The sequence below is a fragment of the Curcuma longa genome, chromosome 17 (assembly GCF_044706935.1).
Source record: "Curcuma longa cultivar G26 ecotype Majalengka, Jawa Barat chromosome 17, ITB_CL_G26_1.1, whole genome shotgun sequence".
NCBI lineage: Eukaryota > Viridiplantae > Streptophyta > Magnoliopsida > Zingiberales > Zingiberaceae > Curcuma > Curcuma longa.
In genome coordinates, this window is record NC_133877.1 from 2,618,243 (window position 1) to 2,637,917 (window position 19,675).

Consider the following 19,675-nt stretch of genomic DNA (forward strand, 5'->3'; position numbering starts at 1 on the left):
AGAGCTGAGTCCGCCGAGAGCCGAGTCGCCGAGTGAGATGCTGAGAGCCGAGTCGACCGAGTTGCCGAGTGCCAAGTCGTCGAGTGTCGAGTCGGTCGAGTCGCCGAGTGAGATGCCGAGAGCCGATGTCGAGACCTGCATTCAACGCAGTTTCCTTAAAATAGATTCGTCTCCTCTGGCGGTGCTTAGAGGTCACGACGGACGTCTGTTTCCTAGGATACAACAACAGGACCGGAGAAACGATCAAGCACAGATCGTTCTCGGCGAACTAATTACACCAAAGGCTATCACCAGGGAAGCAGAGGAAAGAGAAGCAAGGGATCGAGAATACTCTTTTTGTGGTCTCCCGCTTCCTCTTTTACCTCTTTTATAACCTCGCAGCATATCTCTCATTAACTGGAGATTAATGATAGATTAATAATACAATTAATGGATTAATGGTCTGATTTGAAACGTCAATAGTATTTAGGTAGGCAAATAAAATATTTTGAGTGAAAATATTTGAGAAAGAATCTTTCATCCATATAAATTCATAATATCTATAATCATGATTCAATATAAATTAGTCATGTTATCATAAAACTTTCAATATGGGATTAAACACTTATTTAAATTGAAGTCCATTTTTCATTATTTTTTCAACACATCTAGATTACCATGTGTTTTCACTTAGTAGTATGTTTCAACTGAGACCAGGGGAGTGGTCTGGTTGACGCAGACACTAGGTCGACTTTGTTTGCTTGTGTGGTTAGTCGTTGTGTCAGTCATCAATTGAGTCGGTCGCTAGTCAGATTAGATCGGTCATGAGCAAAGGCCTAGGTTATGGGACTGCACCAAAGAGAATGAGTTAAAAGGGAGCCCACGGGGACTTTATTAAATATTTATAGACTATTTCTAATTTAGTCGTATATTAGAGTTAGAAGTAGAGGAGGAGAAGAAAAAATCAAATTTATTTTTTTAATTGATCATGAATGAAATAAAAAAAATAATTAATGGATATATATTTATTATTTAATTAGATATTCAGATTAAGTATGAGTGGGCTTATACTAAATCTATCTTCTTATTTAAATTTAAAAATTTTCATACTCAATTATTCAATAATTTAATCAGATTAAAAAAAATTCCTCAATTTGGATCAAGCATTGGATCCTCCGTCCTCCGTCGATATGACAAACCCTAATTACTCATCCACCCATCCATCCAATTAACCACACAACAACAGCAAACTAAACTATATCTTTATTTTTTGTGCGTAGGAAAAAACAAGAAAAAAATATTTTTAAAATCAACATTTTGTTTGTGTGGTTTTAGGAGAAAAAAAGAGATATTTTATTCATGAGAAATAGGAGAGATATAAATATATGAGGTATTAGCTAAATACAGAAATTCTAATTAATAGGAAACTAATTAATTGTGTGATTGGTTTCCTATTGATACAAGATAGTTATAAATACAAGATATTAACAGCTGTAGCAGAATCATCTAAATTAGGTTAGCTATAAATACAAGATATTAACAGTAGAATCATCTAAATTAGGATAGTTACAAGATATTAGTTTGATTTTCCACAGTTTGTTTGTATATATTATATTACTCTTCTTCTCCCTTTCTTCTCATACAATTTTCTGAGAATTGATCAGATAGAAGCAATTGATGGAGTTGGGAAATAGATGGTCTCTGCGAGGGGAAACAGCCCTGGTCACTGGTGGATCCAAAGGGATAGGGTAAATATTTTGCTTTTATCTTCTTTTTATAGCCTTTTTTTGGGAAAAAAATATTTTCCTTTTTTTTTTTGTTGCTGTTGCAGGTTTGCTATTGTGGAAGAACTAGCAAGATTTGGAGCAGCAGTTCATACGTGTTCCAGGAATGAAGCAGAGCTGAAGGAGAGTTTGCAGAAATGGAGAGACCAGAAGCTTCAGGTGACTGGTTCGGTCTGCGACGTGTCTTCCTCCGAGGAGAGGGAGAAGCTGATACAGGAAGTCAACGCCGTCTTCAACGGCAAACTCAATATCCTGGTGACGATCGATCGACATTTGTTAGATATTTGTTTTATTTTCTCTAGCTAGCTAACTGTTAACTGGATTCGATTGACTGTTAATTTGTGAAGGTTAATAATGCAGCGTTTGGTTACATTAAGCCAGTTTTAGAGGTGACTCCAGAGGAGTACAAGCACACCATGAACACCAACTTGGAAGCAGGTTTCCATTTGAGTCAACTCGCTCATCCTCTTCTCAAGGCATCTGGACGGGGCAATATCGTCTTCATTTCCTCGAATGTGGGTCTCCAAGGAGCCTCTTCTATGTCCGTCTATGGAGCATCTAAGGGTAGATATCCTAATTATTCTGTTGATATCTAAATGCAACATGAAATATATATAATTTGGATTGGTTGTGTGTTAATTAGGAGCCATGAACCAACTCACTAGATGCCTGGCTTGCGAATGGGCCAAGGACAATATTCGCACCAATTGTGTTGCGCCAGGTGTCATCGATACGCCAATGGCTAAGTGGGTATGTGATTGCTTGTCTTTGTCTCAACTTAAGTGTTCCTTTTCATGTAAATATCGATCGTTAAAAAAATTAGATTTGTATAATTAAGAGTACTTTTCTGTTTAATTAATATATAGTTTGTGGAGAATGAAGAACTGGTAGCGAAGTGGTGTCATCGTACTCCGCTTGGGCGTGTGGGAGAGCCTGAGGAGGTTGCAGCTTCGGTGGCTTTTCTTTGCCTTCCTTCTTCGTCTTTCATCACTGGCCAAGTGATCACTGTCGATGGAGGTAAGACAATAAACGGTGACATTTAAATCTGATCTATCTATATATATGATATATGGAATTGTGTACGCTTTAATAAAAACACAGGCATCTATGTATGTATGTCTTATTCAAAATCATACTAGGATATCGCTACGTACACTATGTTTATTAAGTATGTATCGATGTAATATAATTGGTATATCTTTATACTTATTATATGAATTGAATACACTTGATTAAACAGATGGCCATGAACTTGTATGCATTATTCAAGTATCTAGGTCACTGGACAGACAATTAGTTCCTTGAGCTGCAAACACTAGCTCCAGTCAAACCGGGAAAAACCTACAAACAATTAGTTTCATCGCCTCCGTCACTACACGCTACCTTAAACTTTTTATTATAAGTTAGTTTTAACTATATTTTTATAAAAACTCAAGTTTTTTGTAACTTCATCTTTACTTATAAAATTTTATATTATCATCTATATAAAAGTGAATGTGTTTGTATCTTTTTTTTTTTTAATTGTACACGTTGTATGAGTTAGGTTGAGTGGTTAATTACTCCTTTTAATATGTTGAAAGAATTCAATAATAATTAAGTTTTATGGTAGATGAGATGGGTTATATAATTCTTTCTATGTCATTGAAATCTATTCCTTATTATATTATTATTTATTTTTAAATAAATTTTATTTTATTTTATTATTATTAATCAAGTCTTTTTTTTTTATTTTCTTTATTTGATGTGTTATAGTTTCATATCGCTTAATTGAAATATTTATTAGTTGTCGAAGTTTATATACGTACCATGTTAAATGTGTCCTCTAGAATTTTTTATCAATAGGTGTAATTCAGATTTTTTAATATTTTTATTTCTTATTCTATTCAATCTTATATGTTCGCACATTACTTTAACATATTTATTTCTGCAATTTCATCTTCTGCTTATCTATTCAAGTTATAGCCTAACATTCACCTCCATATAACATAGCAAGTCTAATTATCATTTTGTAAAATTTTTTTTAAGTCTTAAAAGTATTTTATGATTACAAAGAACACCTGACACTCTCTTCCATTTCAACTATTTCACTTATATTCTATATAATATATCTCTCTCGATCCTTTCATCTTTTTGTAAAAATGATCCATAAATATTAAAACTCTCAAGTTACAAAAGTTGAGTTGCCGAACAGAGAGGTCGAGCTATCAAGTAGGGAAGGCCAAGTAGGGAGGCTGAATAGGGTGGCTAAGTTGTCGAGTAGGGATTTAAGAATTTTAAATCCCTAAACCCGGCCTTGGCGCACCCAGCAAACCCTTAGCCAACTTTTTAAAGTCATATATTTTTATGTATGAAAAAAATTATGTTACTAGTTTGAATTATTTTCTCTTACTAAGAGACTTATTGTATTGTTTAAGTGTGATATTGAATTGTATGTGATATTATAATTATTTGAGTTTCGATTTTATAATTGTATGTAGTATCTTTATATGGTATTATAATTGTGTGTGGATATTTATGTATGGTAATATAAATGTGTGAATATTGATAACGCGTATCCGAGTTGCGGATGTTATCGACGTGAATCGCGAGCCACGGATGTTGCTAACCACCGCGTGCATCGTGAACTATGATGCGCACCATTTTATAGCTTAAATGCACGCTAAATGCATATTGCAAAAAATCAAAATTTGTTATAATGTATCAAACAGGGAAGGTCGAGTAGAAAAGTCAAATTGTTGGATAGGGAGGCTGAACCACTATTTTCGTCACCAAATTCAACTTTGTAGATCGACCAACTGATCATCGGCCCAAACAAGCATTCTCAGCTTGTTTTATCTTGGGCCTACAGTTGAGTTAGAATGGTTTGATTGCCTAGATTCCTTTTTGATATATTTTTAAAGACGATTTATATTTTTATGGTACAGTGTAATGATCAAAAATTTTTAGAAAATAAAAAAATCAAAGAGTTTGAATTTCAATAAAAATAAATATTTTGAAAGTCGATATATTTTAGGATTAATTGAGTGTGCCTTTTTCCCCTCATCAGATAAAAGATATAAATATCACATATACGAAGGAACAATGGAAACGACAAAAGTTGTTATATTGTGCATTCTATTTTTCATTTTCAATGTGCTGAGCTATGCTGTCTAAAAACTTGAAGACATGAAACAGAAAACATAAAAATGAAAACGGAAAATGGTAATAATTGAAGTTTTCGATTTTGAAAAACGTCGAAGACCTACAGTGTCGAAGACCTAAAGTTAAATAGCCTTAACTTTAATTTAGGAGGGGTTAATTAAATAAACCTAATGTGGATGGGGTTTGATCAATCAAATCCTAATTCATTTAGGGTTAGGAGGTTTAGTGGAGTTAATTAGCTAGTGGATGGATTAATGGCTTAACGGTTTAAACCCAAACCCATTAAAGAATCAATAAAAGCTACAATAACCTAAATATTCGCCCGATTCTCGCAGCCAGCCTCCCCTGTTTCACTGACGCCATCTCTGCTTCCTCTTCTCCTCTTCCTCATCTTCTGCCGCCGCCGCCCACACTTGGCGACACCATCCTCTCTTCTCTTCTTCCCTTCTATGCTTTTCCTCCACCCCACAGCTGTCGCCGCTCCTTTGGTTGCCGCCACAGGACACCGTCTGATAGTATTTATCTGAACCGAACTAGTCCGGTTCAGCCCATATGAACCGGTTCAATTGAGTTTGGTTCATTCAAATAGCGCCGATCGATTAAACCCTAAATATAGCTCCTCATTATAAAGGAAAAATCGCGCGTGCCATTGTACATCATCTCCATCGCAACTCTATTTCCTCACCGCGCCTGCTCGCCCACTCCTCTGCCACCGTCGCCCTCTCCTCTGCCACCGCCGTCGGATCGAAAAGGGGTGAACCTTGCTCCGCTCGGCTCGCGATTGGGAGGAGAGGATCGAGACCCAAAGCTGCCGACGTCAGCTTCTTCCACCCGATGGGAGAAACCCTACGACACTCCTCCGGTCCCGTGGTAGTGAGAAGCTTGAGAGCCGAATCCATGTTCTTCTCCTCCTCCTTGCTAGCCGGATGTACCATCCCAGCCCCTCGCGGCAGAGAATCATGAACGATGATCGCACGACAAAACAGAGGGTTGGTCTCTGTTCTTCCTCCTCTCGATGTGCCGGTGTCTGCTCTTCTCACCAAGCCACCGGAGAAGCCAGGGGTTGGCTGTGATGAAAACCCTAGATGAGGTATACCTTCCTATCGGCGATCGCGCCGCCTGGCCCCGACGCCGCTACGGCCTCCATTGACCGTTTCTTGTAAGTTTTCACGAATGAAAATGTTTTCCAATATTTCGGAAATGGGGACGGCAGTTTAAACGCCAGACAGCATAGGTGCTGAGTATAATCAAACACAATTTCCAACTTCATCAATTTTAAAACGAGACAGCGAAAGCAAGTAAAAATCAATTGGTCCAACCCTAATTTTTTAAAATAAAATTAAAAAAAAGAGTTATCTCTTATGTTACCCTTCAGGAAAAGACAATTATGGCCCACACAAAAAACAAGCACTAATTACTCATCTTCCCATCCATCCAATTAACTTACACAACGACAGCAGACTAAACTATATCTTTATTTTTTGTGCGTAGGAAAAAACAAGAAAAACATTTTAAAATAAATATTTTTTTGTTTGTATATATTATAAGAAGTAACCGAGTCAATAGCCACTTTACTCTTCTTCTCCCTTTCTTCTCACACAATTTTCTGAGAATAGATCAGATAGAAGCACTTGATGGAATTGGGAAATAGATGGTCTCTGCGAGGAGAAACAGCCCTGGTCACTGGTGGATCCAAAGGGATAGGGTAAATATTTTGCTTTTATCTTCTTCTTTTTGTAGCCTTTTCTTTTTGGGAAAGCTTTTGCATGTTGTTGTTTTTGTAGGTTTGCTATTGTGGAAGAACTAGCAAGATTTGGAGCAGCAGTTCATACGTGTGCCAGGAATGAAGCAGAGCTGAAGGAGAGTTTGCAGAAATGGAGAGACCAGAAGCTTCAGGTGACTGGTTCGGTCTGCGACGTGTCGTCCTCGGAGGAGAGGGAGAATCTGATACAGGAAGTCAACGCCGTCTTCAACGGCAAACTCAATATCCTGGTGACGATCGATCGACATTTGTTAGATATAAAATTGTTAAATATTTTCTCTCTATCTAACTGTTAACTGGATTCGATTGACTGTTAATTCGTGAAGGTTAATAATGCAGCGTTAATTTGGTTACATTAAGCCAGTTTTAGAGGTGACTCCAGAGGAGTACAAGCACACCATGAACACCAACTTGGAAGCAGGTTTCCATTTGAGTCAACTCGCTCATCCTCTTCTCAAGGCATCTGGACGAGGGAATATCGTCTTCGTTTCCTCGATTGTGGGTCTCCACGGAAACTCTTTTATGTCCGTCTATGGAGCATCTAAGGGTATGTATCCTAATCCTAATTATATTATTCTCTAAAAAAGGGGAAAAAATCCATGTTAATATCTATAATTTGGATTGGTTGTGTGTTAATTAGGAGGCATGAACCAACTGACTAGATGCCTGGCTTGCGAATGGGCCAAGGACAATATTCGCACCAATTGTGTTGCGCCAGGTGTCATCGAGACGCCGATGACTAAGTCGGTATGTGATTGCTTGTCGTCTTTGTCTCGACTTAAGTGTTCCTTTTCATGTAAATATCGATCGTGAACAAATTAAGCTTGTATAAGAGTACTTTACTTTTTCTGTTTAGTTAATTAATAGTTCGTGGAGAATGAAGAACTGGCAGCGAAGTGGTGTCGTCGTACTTCGCTTGGGCGTGTGGGAGAGCCTGAGGAGGTTGCAGCTTTGGTGGCTTTTGTTTGCCTTCCTTCTTCGTCTTTCATTACTGGTCAAGTGATCACTGTCGATGGAGGTAATACAGTAAGTGGTGACATACTGTGCTATATATATGGAATTGTGTACGCTTTAATACTTTAGGATGGAATCGCTATATATTAAGTATGTATCGATGTGATATATTTGGTATATCTTTGTACTTATTATATATGAATCGAATACACTTGATTAAACAGATAAGCATGGATGTTAGTTTTGATAAAATTTAATAGTCCCACATTGGGACTTTAGAAAATAAGGAGTCTTAAGATTATAAAAAGACTCTTATCCTTAATTTTTTGTAATTAGTTTGTGAATCTGGATTAGTGTCTTCTCTTATATTTTCCATCTATTTCTCCTATTTTGTAATATTTTCTAATTTAATGAAATATTTTGAAAGTGTTTTTAAGGATTTAGGTATAATTTATCTAACCTCATTAAATATTTAGTGTTCTTATTTATGATTATGTTTAATTAATAGCTATTGTTTAATATAATTATGTAAATAATTATATTTTTGATAGAAATTATTGTGACTTCCACAACAATGAACATGTATGCATTATTCAAGTATCTCACTGCACAGACAATTAGTTGCTTGAGCTGCAACTCGAGCAAACACTTCAGTCAACAACAACAACCAACAACCAAGTCTTATCCCACTAAGTGGGGTCGACTTCGAGCAAACACTTCAGTCAGATCGGAAAAAACCTTTAAATAATTAGTTTTTTCACCTCCGTCACTACATACTACCTTAAACTTTTTGTTAAGTTAGTTTTTAATTATAATTATAAAAAATAATTTTTTTTATAATTTCATCTTTAATTACTTATAAAATTTTATATTATCATCTATAAAAGTAAAAATGTAAAATACTTATTTTCTCATGTGTTTATAATTTTTTAGGTTGTACATGTCTATGTCTATATGAGTGCCGGCTTTAGGCATAGGCCACTAAGGCCTATGCCTAGGGCCCCCAATAAATTAGGGCTCATTTTTTAAAAATATTAATCATTATATATGTATATATATATATATATATATATATTTTTTTTTTTTTTTTTGAGATAATAAAAAAATTTTAAAATATCTTTATTATATTTTGGAAAGATTTGGTATGATCATTAGATTTTGTAGAGGTTTGGCATGGTTATTAGATTTCATAAAGATTTTGGCATGATTCCAATATATTTAATATTTTTTAATTCTTAAAAATTTAATTTTACTAGTTTCTTTATATTCCTCTCCTTCTTTCCTTATTAACTTAATAACTTATTTTGCTCAACTTCAAACATTTTACTTATTTGATAGTTTATTTTCTCTCCTCAAGACATTTTTGAAATCATCACAAGGGGTGTAAGGAGAGGAACGATCAGAATTAAGATCTTTTATTACATATTTTTTTATGATATTCTTAAAACCTAAAGGTATTATCTTCCTTATTTCCCTATCAATTTTTTTTTATGCTTCTGTTAATTTCTTATTTTCTTATCAATGATTCCTGTTGTAAACTTGTAATCTTATTCGCAGTTAATATTGTTAGTAAATTTTTACAATATACAGATATGAACATTAATTACTATTGTATTAGATCAATTAAAAGATTTTATTTCTTTTTTGAATGAGTATAGAGAAAATGGATTCATATCTACTATAATTTCTGCTAAACAAATTACAAATGAAATGAATATAGAAATTTAATTAATAATTTTACATCTAAAAAAATTAGAAAATTTAATTTTATATAAAAAAATTATTTTTAAAATTAATATTGTAATTTATTTAAAAATTTTTTTAGACCCACCATTATTGGTCTCAAATCCGAATAAAAAAAAAGATGAAAGAAATTTTTTTAAATAATAATAATTATTTTTAAAAAAATTCGCCTAGGGCCTTCCGGAGGCTTGAGCCGCCCCTGTCTATATGTTAGGTTGAGTGGTTAATTATACTGTTTTTAATACGTTGAAAAAAATATAATAATAATTAAATTTTATTTTACTAGATGGAGTCATGAGTTATATAACGCTTTTTATATCATTGAGAGCTATCTCTTATTATATCATTATTTATTGTTAAATAAAATTTTATTTAATCAAGTTTTTTTAATTTTCCTTATTTGCTGTATACATTTATTATAATTTCATATCGTCTAATTAAATGATTTATTAGTTGTTGAAGTACACATATACTTAAACGTAAGTTCTGGAATTATTGTGTCGTTATGTATTGAGTCAGTCGTTAGACGAATTAGATCGGTTATTATCACCAAAGGAGGAGCTAATGCTTAGGTTATGGGATTAAAAAAAAAAGAGTCATAAGAGAGTCGATAGGGACTTTATTAAATATTTATAGACTATTTTTAATTTAGTCGTATATTAGAGTTAGAAGTAGAGGAGAAGAAAAAATCAAATTTATTTTTTTAATTGATAGTTGATGAAATAAAAATAATAATTAATGAATATATATTTATTATTTAATTAAATATTCAGATAAAGTATGAGTGAGATTATATTAAATCCCTCTTCATACCTAAATTTAAAAATTTTCATACTCAATTATTAATAATTTAATCGGATTAAAAAAAAAATCTCCAATTTGGACCAGGCATTGGATCCTCCATCGATGTGACAAGCACGAATTACTCATCTACCCATCCATCCAATTAACTTACACAACGACAAGAAACTAAACTATATCTTTATTTCTTCTGCGTAGGAAAAAACAAGAAAAAAAACATTTTAAAATAAACATTTTGTTTGTTTGTATATATTATAAGAAATAGCCGAGTCAATAGCGACTTTACTCTTCTTATCCCTTACTTCTCGTACAATTTTCTGGGAATCGATCAGATAGAATTGAAGCAATTGATGGAGTTGGGAAATAGATGGTCTCTGCGAGGAGAAACAGCCCTCGTCACTGGTGGATCCAAAGGGATAGGGTAAATATTTTGCTTTTATCTTCTTTCTTTTTTGTAGCTAGCCTTTTCTCTTTTGGAAAAAAACATATATATTTGTTTTTGTTGTTGTTGTTGTTGTTTTTGAAAACAGGTTTGCTATTGTGGAAGAACTAGCAAGATTTGGAGCAGCAGTTCATACGTGTTCCAGGAACGAAGCAGAGCTGAAGGAGAGTTTGCAGAAATGGAGAGACCAGAAGCTTCAGGTGACTGGTTCGGTCTGCGACGTGTCGTCCTCGGAGGAGAGGGAGAATCTGATACACGAAGTCAACGCCGTCTTCAACGGCAAACTCAATATCCTGGTGACTATCGATCGACATTTGTTAGATATTTGTTTTATTTTTCTAGCTAGCTAACTGTTAACTGGATTCGATTGACTGTTAATTTGTGAAGGTTAATAATGCAGCGTTTTGGTTACATTAAGTCAGTTTTAGAGGTGACTCCAGAGGAGTACAAGCACCCCATGAACACCAACTTGGAAGCTGGTTTCCATTTGAGTCAACTCGCTCATCCTCTTCTCAAGGCATCTGGACGGGGCAATATCGTCTTCATCTCCTCTACTGCGAGTCTCCACGGAAAATCTTTTATGTCCGTCTATGGAGCATCTAAGGGTATGTATATCCTAATCCTAATTATTCTCTAAAAAAGGGGGAAAAATCCATGTTAATATCTATAATTTGGATTGGTTGTGTGTTAATTATATTAGGAGCCATGAACCAACTGACTAGATGCCTGGCTTGCGAATGGGCCAAGGACAATATTCGTACCAATTGCGTTGCGCCCGGTGTCATCGCTACGCCGATGGCTAAGTGGGGTATGTGATTAATTGCTTGAATTTAATTTGTCTCAACTTAATTGTTCCTAATTTTTTCATGTAAATTAATATCGTGAAAAAATTAACATTGCATAAGGGAATTAATTAATTTAATGTTTAATATTTGTTAATAGTTCACGGAGAATGAAGAACTGGTAGCGAAGTGGTGTCATCGTACTCCGCTTGGGCGTGTGGGAGAGCCTGAGGATGTGGCAGCTTCGGTGGCTTTTCTTTGCCTTCCTTCTTCGTCTTTCATCACTGGCCAAGTGATCACTGTCGATGGAGGTAAGACAATAAACGGTGACATTTTAATCTGATCTGTGCTATATATATATATATATATATATATGGAATTGTGTACGCTTTAATACTTTAGGATGGAATCGCTTTAATTTTATAATTGTGTATAGTATTTTTATGTAGTATTATAATTGTATGTGGATATTTATATGTGGTAATATAAATGTGTGAATATTGTTAACCGTAACGCGGATTGCGAGCTGCGGATGCTGTTAACCACGGTGCGAATCGCGAGCTGCGGATGTTGCTAACCACTACGGTCATCGTGAACTATCGATGTCTTTTGACTTTCAGCCGTTTATAGTTGTGCAGCGTATGATGCGCACTGTGATAGCCTAAATGCACGCTCCGAAAAGTCAAATTTGTTATAATGTATTGAGCAGGGAAGGGAAGGTCGAGTTGTTGGGTAGGGAGGCTGAACAAGGTGGCCGAGTTGTCTATTAGTCGAGCTGCTATGCAAAGGATGTTGAGCTGCCAGGTATGGAGGTCGTGCAAGAAGATCAAGCTGTTGGGCAGGGATGGGCACAACAACTAGGCCTTTGTTTGACACAATTGTTTTGAAATAGATTGTGCAGGATGTTTGCAAAGCGCAACTGAGGCCTAGTTCGATACAGTTTCTTTAAAATAGATTTGTTTAAAATAGTTTCTTTTATTATTGTGCTTAAAGGCTTAGATGGACATTGATGTTTTAGGATACAACGGTTCAAACATGTTTGCAATTAAACTAAATAATACTTGAATGCTATAAATAAGAAAATTCAACAACGGGTAGAAGTGGTTTACTTACAGTTACGGAATGATTCAGAAGACTTTTTATAAGCTTTGTGTCATTAATCAATTTTGATTATGCTATTAATGTGTCTATTTTAATTTTGAAGTAGTCAAATAAAAATAATTTGAGTGACAAAATATCTAAGAAAGACTCTTTATCCATATGAAATCAACCAAGTCGACTTTGTTTGCTTGTGTGGTCACGTTTGTTGCTGTGTCAGTCGTCTGTTGAGTCGGTCGCTAGTCGGATCAGATCGGTCACTGTTGCCAAGAGAGTAGCGAAGGCCTAGGTCGCTGGACTACACCAAAGAGAACAAGTTAGAAGGGAATCGAGGGGGAATTCGATCTATTTAAACTCCTTTGACGTTCAAGTCAGATCGCTTCTCTAAAGAGGATTAATGAAGCAAAGACTTAGTGCAACATACGTACTTGTTCTCTTCTTGAGGTTTAGCCTTATCTAAAGAGAGAGGGGAGGGAAAGCCCACAGCCGAGAGAGTTACCCTATGTTTACTTCATACAACGGATGAAGAAAAGAAAGGAATCCCTAGGGAAAATAAATCCCCAGGTAGGAGAAAGGAAATCTCTGCACCCGCGCAAAGTAAACGGAGGACTCGCATTCCATAGGGACCGCGCGCCACCATCGATGGGTGCTGGAGCTCAGCGAGATCTACTTCGTCATGGAGTACGTCCGTGGCGGGAAGCTTTTCTCCCGCGTCTCCAAGGGTCGGCTCCGCGAGGACGTCGCCCGTCGATGCTTCCAGCAGCTCGTCTTCCATCGCGACTTGAAGCCAGAGAACCTGCTCGTCGACGAGAATGGCGACCTCAAGGTCTCCGACTTCGGACTCTCCGCGGTCGCGGAGCAGAGCCGCGTCAGGGACGCCCTGCTCCACACCTTCTGTGGCACGCCGGCGGCAGAAGAGAAGAAGAATCGGGTGCGCCGACGGCAGAGGAGGAGAAGAATCGGGTGAGGAGGAGAAGAATTGGGTGCGCCGGTGGCAGAGGAGAAGAAGAGAAGAATCGGGTGCGCCTGCGGCAGAGGAGGAGAAGAATCGGGTGCGCCGGCGGCAGAGGAGAAGAAGAGGAGAATTGGGTGGGTGCGCTCTCGCGAAAGGCGGAGAGAATTTTTATTTTTATTTTTCGTCCATCCGTCGCGTTCCGCCCGATTTCGGGGTGACAGATTTTGGGGAGAAAATGATCCGCTGATGGATAAAATTTCCATCCTTTCTTAAAAAGTTATAAAAGTAAACAATAAATGGATACATACTGAAAAAAATTTTCCACTGATTTACTTTCCGCCCTCCCAAGTAAACAGGGCTCTTCTATGGCTTAGACCCCTTCCTTATTGATCTATTAAAGAACGATTAATTAATGCTGTGATGCAACGTGGTAAAATATTTTAAAAAATAAATAAAAGAATTAGAGTTTAAATTTTAATAAAAATAAATATTCTAGAAATTTAAAAATCGATATTGAAGTATGTATAAATTATATTTTAAATTTATTCGATAGATAAATTGGACACGTCTCTTTTGATTACTGTGCAGCAAATGGACAAGAAAATGAGACAGCGAAAGCGAAAGGAAGTACACATTAATTATCAATATTTAACAAAAATATATTACAATTAACCTTGTATCTAAAAATATATTATTTAACAAATATAGACTAAACAAACTACTCATAATTTAGTCATATATTAACAACTTAAGTCCAGATGGAAAAGGAGAAGAAGAAAATAATTTTTATTTTATTTTTTTAATTGATCGTCGGTCGAATGAAAGACAAAAATAATTAGTGGATATATATATAATTTAATTGGATATTATTACGGGTATGAATATAATTATATTAAATCTGTTTTCATATTAGAATTTAAAAATCTTCAATATCCAATTATTTTATTATTTAATTGAGTTTTTAAAAAAATTCCTTCGTATCTTATTCTATTTAGATCCGAATATCAAATTTTCCATTGAATTCAAAGAAAATTATCATGCAATCACCCACTACTCACACCGCCCATCCATTCAATTAACTCCACAATGACGGCAAACTAAATTATCATCTTTGTTTTTTTGTGTAGAAAAAAGCAAGAAAAAAACATTTTCAATTTGTTTGTATATATATATATTATAAGAAATAGCCGAGTCAATAGCCACTTTACTCTTTTTCTCCCTTTCTTCTCATACAATTTTCTGAGAATTGATCAGATAGAATTGAAGCAATTGATGGAGTTGGGAAATAGATGGTCTCTGCGAGGAGAAACAGCCCTCGTCACTGGTGGATCCAAAGGGATAGGGTAAATATTTTGCTTCTATCTTCTTTCTTTTTGTAGCCTTTTCTTTTTTAATTTGGAAAAAAAAATTTTGTTGTTGTTGTTTTTGAAAACAGGTTTGCTATTGTGGAAGAACTAGCAAGATTTGGAGCAGCAGTTCATACGTGTTCCAGGAACGAAGCAGAGCTGAAGGAGAGTTTGCAGAAATGGAGAGACCAGAAGCTTCAGGTGACTGGTTCGGTCTGCGACGTGTCGTCCTCGGAGCAGAGGGAGAATCTGATACAGGAAGTCAACGTCGTCTTCAATGGCAAACTCAATATCCTGGTCACGATCGATCGACATTTGTTAGATATTGTTTTATTTTCTCTAGCTAGCTAACTGTTAACTGGATTCGATTGACTGTTAATTTGTGAAGGTTAATAATGCAGCGTTTGGTTACATTAAGCCAATTTTAGAGGTGACTCAAGAGGAGTACAAGCACACCATGAACACCAACTTGGAAGCAGGTTTCCATTTGAGTCAACTCGCTCATCCTCTTCTCAAGGCATCTGGACGGGGCAATATCGTCTTCGTTTCCTCGATTGCGGGTCTCCAAGGAAGATCTTTTATGTCTGTCTATGGAGCATCTAAGGGTATCCTAGCTAGCTAATTATTCTCTAAAAAAGGAAAAAAAAATCTAATGCAACATGAAATATATATATATAATTTGGATTTGTTGTGTGTTAGGAGGCATGAACCAACTGACTAGATGCCTGGCTTGCGAATGGGCTAAGGACAAAATTCGGACCAATTGTGTGGTGCCCGGTGCCACCAACACACCTATGGCTCAACCGGTATATATATAATTGCTTATATATATATATATATATATATATATATATATATATCGTTGTTTAACTTAATTGATTTGTGTGTGTGTGTAAATTAAATATCATAAAATTTAAAATTGTATAAGAATTAATGAATTTAATGTTTAATATTGAATAGTTATTGGAGAATGAAGAGCTGGTAGCGAAGTGGTGTCATCGTACTCCGCTTGGGCGTGTGGGAGAGCCTGAGGAGGTGGCAGCTTCGGTGGCTTTTCTTTGCCTGCCTTCTTCATCTTTCATTACAGGTCAAGTGATCACTGTCGATGGAGGTCATACAATAAGCGGTGACTATTAAATCTAAATATGGATGTAATTTTATATATATATATATATATATATATATATATATATGTACGCGTTAATAAATTCTCTTACAATGATCAATTATAATTTTCTGATTTACGTCCTCACATATAGTCATGAGATTGACTATATGAGATCATTGGATAGTGAATTTTACGTTTTTACTTAAGTATATGCTTTAATAAAAACACAGACAGACATGCATTTATGTATGTCTTATTCAAATATCATATTTTAGGTTGGAATCACTACACTATATTTATTAAGTCTTCATCGATGTAATATAATTGGTATTTCTTTATAGGGTATCTTCTCTTAGTTTCTTTCACATTTAAGGATTGAGTCTTAATTTTGATGAATTAAGAGATGAATTTTTCTTAATGGATAGTTGACTTTAAAATGTTGAGTTGATGGATCACCCGTTGTAAGTGCTTTTAAGTAATTTATCCTAGTGGTATGTGTTAGAATTTGTTTGGACTTAATCCTCATTAATTTGGATTGATTATTTTTTTATCTGTCTAAGATCGAGATTATAAATCTCTTCCTCTATCATAATTGGAGAATTGAAATTGAAAGAGATCGAGATTTCAAAATTGAGAGATGAGACTAGAGTAAATGACATAGAAATGATAAAATAAGCTCCTTATTTATAAAATTTAAAGAATAACGAATACTAAATCATAATTATTAATAAAAAATAATTATATAATCTTAATCGTTAAAAAATAATTAAAAAACTTTTTCTTCTCGAAGGATCAAAATTATTTTTACTCATTCCTTCTAACTTTTAAATTACACTAATACAAATGAATTGCTATATAATTGAAAAAAAAATTATTTACTCTTTTTCTCTTCTTCCAACTATAAGAATAATAATATAATAAAAAAATTATTGATTAATTATTAAATAATTAACTAATATATATATATATATATATATATAGATTTGATACAATACGCGACTCCCCCTCCGCTACCCCGTGCGCGACTTCTCTGACCCATGCTCACTGCCGCCGCGATTGCATCGCCGTCCGACCATCGCCGGCCGCCGGACCGGGCCCGATCGACGCGCCACTCGCCGGCGCGTCGACCGGGTCCGGCCGAGGTGGCCGGACGGCGGCGAATTTGGCCGGAAACCCCAGGCACAGTGACCGGCCACGATTCCGGCCGAATCGCGGCCGGAATCCGGCCAAATCACGGCCGGAGACCGGCCGAGGAAGGACCGATCGCCGGCGGTCCTTCGTCGGTCGGTCTCCGGCCGTGATTTGGCTCCGACCGCGATTCGGCCGTTTCTCCGGCGTGCCCACTGCCGCCGCGATTCCGGCCGAATTGCGCCGGATTCCGGCCACAATCCGGCCGGAATCCGGCACCGGTCGACGCACCGGCGAGTGGCGCGTCGATCGGGCCCGGTCCGGCGGCCGGCAGTGGTCGGACGGCGCGGCGAGGGCGGCCGGAAGCGGCGGGGGTCAGAGAAGAAACACTGTGCATTCCCAAATTGGACGGTCTGGATTCGCGCGCGATCGCGTGATGAACGGCCAGATTCAAGTCGCGCACGGTCGCGTATTTCTCCGTCGCGTATTGTATATATATATATATAAACATTGAATTGAATGAGAAGTAAAATCAATTACCTAAAATAATTTCTCAACGCGTGTAACGTATTTAATCAACGAATATATACAAAACAAGAATCATCGTTCAATGATAAAAAATTGTAATTATTATTAAGTAATTACATCAAGGAACAGTAAGACTGGCTTCTACTAGACCTGCGTACGTTGGTCATTCAAGTAAACGGACGCCCTCATACAGCAGGGAAACGGACGTCCTTATACAGCAGGGAAGCTCTCTCGTAAACAATCTATTAATTGTAAACGGATGCCTACTGTTTGACTTAATTTGATACGCCCTCGGAACATAGTTAGATGGTTACGATGGAGCAAATTTACAGAAGATGATAATTCGAATTTCGACGAATCGAGCAATATCCTTTTCCGTCGTGATCCATTGTAATTTTTCGATTTATCTATCATATATGATCATGAGATGACAGATTTCATTTTTTTACAGAAAAAACTTAATTTGATACATCCAATAATCTTTAGAATTGAGAGCGTATAAAGAGAATAAAAGGTCTCGACGATCGATCGACTAATTAGCTTCTAATTATTAAGAGTCGTGATCACGTCGCCGTTGCTGGCTGCCCAAGGCAACTACACAATGATGACCGACTAAATTATCATCTTTATTTTTTGTGTGGTATGGAAAAAAAGAAAAAACATTTTAAAATAAATATTTCTTTTATTTGTGGACTTCCTTTTTTACATATATATAAATAAAATAACAGAGTCAATAGCCACTTTATTATTCTGCTCCCTTGCTTCTCAGACAATTTTCTGAGGATTGATCAGATAGAATTGAAGCAATTGATGGAGTTGGGAAATAGATGGTCTCTGCGAGGAGAAACAGCCTTGGTCACTGGCGGATCCAAAGGGATAGGGTAAATATTTTGACTATATTCTATCTTCTTTTTGTAGGCTTAGGCTTTTCTTTTTTGGAAAAATAAATAAATTATATTTTTGTTTTTTTTTTTTTGTGTTGTTGCTGATGTTTTTGTAGGTTTGCTATTGTGGAAGAACTAGCAAGATTTGGAGCAGCAGTTCATACGTGCGCCAGAAATGAAGCAGAGCTGAAGGAGAGTGTGCAGAAATGGAAAGACCAGAAGCTTCAGGTGACTGGTTCGGTCTGCGACGTGTCGTCCTCGGAGGAGAGGGAGAATCTGATACACGAAGTCAACGCCGTCTTCAACGGCAAACTCAATATCCTGGTGACGATCGATCGACATTTGTTAGATATTTGTTTTATTTTCTCTAGCTAACTAACTGTTAACTGGATTCGATTGACTGTGAATTTGTGAAGGTTAATAATGCAGCGTTTGGTTCAATTAAGCCAGTTCTAGAGGTGACCCAAGAGGAGTACCAGCACACCATGAACACCAACTTGGAAGCCGGTTTCCATTTGAGTCAACTCGCTCATCCTCTTCTCAAGGCATCTGGTCGGGGCAATATCGTCTTCGTCTCCTCGATTGCGGGTCTCCTAGGATACTCTTCTGTGTCTGTCTATGGAGCATCTAAGGGTACCCTAATTTTTTCAATATCTAAATGCAACATGAAATTTGGTATCTAACCAAAATTTGGATTGGTTGTCCTCAGGAGCCATGAACCAACTCACTAGAGGTCTCGCTTGCGAGTGGGCTAAGGATAATATTCGTACCAATTGCGTTGCGCCCGGTGTCATCAAGACATCAGCCGTTAAATCTGTATATATATATTTATATAACTTAATTGTTATTTTTTCTGTAAATATCATCAAAATTTAAATTGTGTAAGAGTTTAATGTTTAATATATAGTTAGTGGAGAATGAAGAACTGGTAGCGAAGTGGTGTCATCGTACTCCGCTTGGGCGTGTGGGAGAGCCTGAGGAGGTGGCAGCTTCGGTGGCTTTTCTTTGCCTTCCTTCTTCATCTTTCATCACCGGTCAAGTGATCACTGTCGATGGAGGTAATACGATAAACGGTGACATTTAAGTGTCTATGGATGTAATATAGTTGAGTGTATCTATATGCTTTGTTAAACACATGGGCATGTATGCATTATTCAAGTATCATACTTTACGATGGAAACAAACAAACAAGAAAAACAAGAACTGCACCCACTGGACCCAAGTCATGCTCGTGCCAGCT

At 36.4% G+C, this 19,675-nt stretch overlaps 3 protein-coding genes and 1 pseudogene across 3 annotated transcripts; all 4 read left to right on the plus strand.

Moving 5' to 3' along the window:
- The first annotated feature begins 1,614 nt into the window (after positions 1 to 1,614).
- Positions 1,615 to 2,822, plus strand: LOC141811745 (tropinone reductase homolog At5g06060-like). Its single transcript, XM_074699799.1, has 5 exons — positions 1,615 to 1,727; positions 1,811 to 2,018; positions 2,111 to 2,327; positions 2,407 to 2,513; positions 2,630 to 2,822. Exons 1-5 carry the CDS (start codon positions 1,657 to 1,659, stop codon positions 2,804 to 2,806), a joined length of 780 nt encoding a protein of 259 aa, XP_074555900.1. The 5' UTR covers positions 1,615 to 1,656; the 3' UTR covers positions 2,807 to 2,822.
- Positions 2,823 to 6,475: 3,653 nt separating this feature from the next.
- On the plus strand, positions 6,476 to 7,703 carry LOC141811743 (tropinone reductase homolog At5g06060-like; annotated as a pseudogene).
- Positions 7,704 to 10,455: 2,752 nt separating this feature from the next.
- Positions 10,456 to 15,943, plus strand: LOC141811742 (tropinone reductase homolog At5g06060-like). The gene is made up of 7 exons (XM_074699797.1): positions 10,456 to 10,585; positions 10,695 to 10,902; positions 14,696 to 14,784; positions 14,877 to 15,084; positions 15,176 to 15,392; positions 15,487 to 15,593; positions 15,748 to 15,943. The coding sequence occupies exons 1-7, from the start codon at positions 10,515 to 10,517 to the stop codon at positions 15,922 to 15,924; spliced, it is 1,077 nt and encodes a 358-aa protein (XP_074555898.1). The 5' UTR covers positions 10,456 to 10,514; the 3' UTR covers positions 15,925 to 15,943.
- A 2,363-nt stretch (positions 15,944 to 18,306) lies between these two features.
- On the plus strand, positions 18,307 to 19,608 carry LOC141848416 (tropinone reductase homolog At5g06060-like). The gene is made up of 5 exons (XM_074736445.1): positions 18,307 to 18,432; positions 18,552 to 18,759; positions 18,852 to 19,068; positions 19,145 to 19,251; positions 19,343 to 19,608. The coding sequence occupies exons 1-5, from the start codon at positions 18,362 to 18,364 to the stop codon at positions 19,517 to 19,519; spliced, it is 780 nt and encodes a 259-aa protein (XP_074592546.1). The 5' UTR covers positions 18,307 to 18,361; the 3' UTR covers positions 19,520 to 19,608.
- Positions 19,609 to 19,675: the final 67 nt, after the last annotated feature.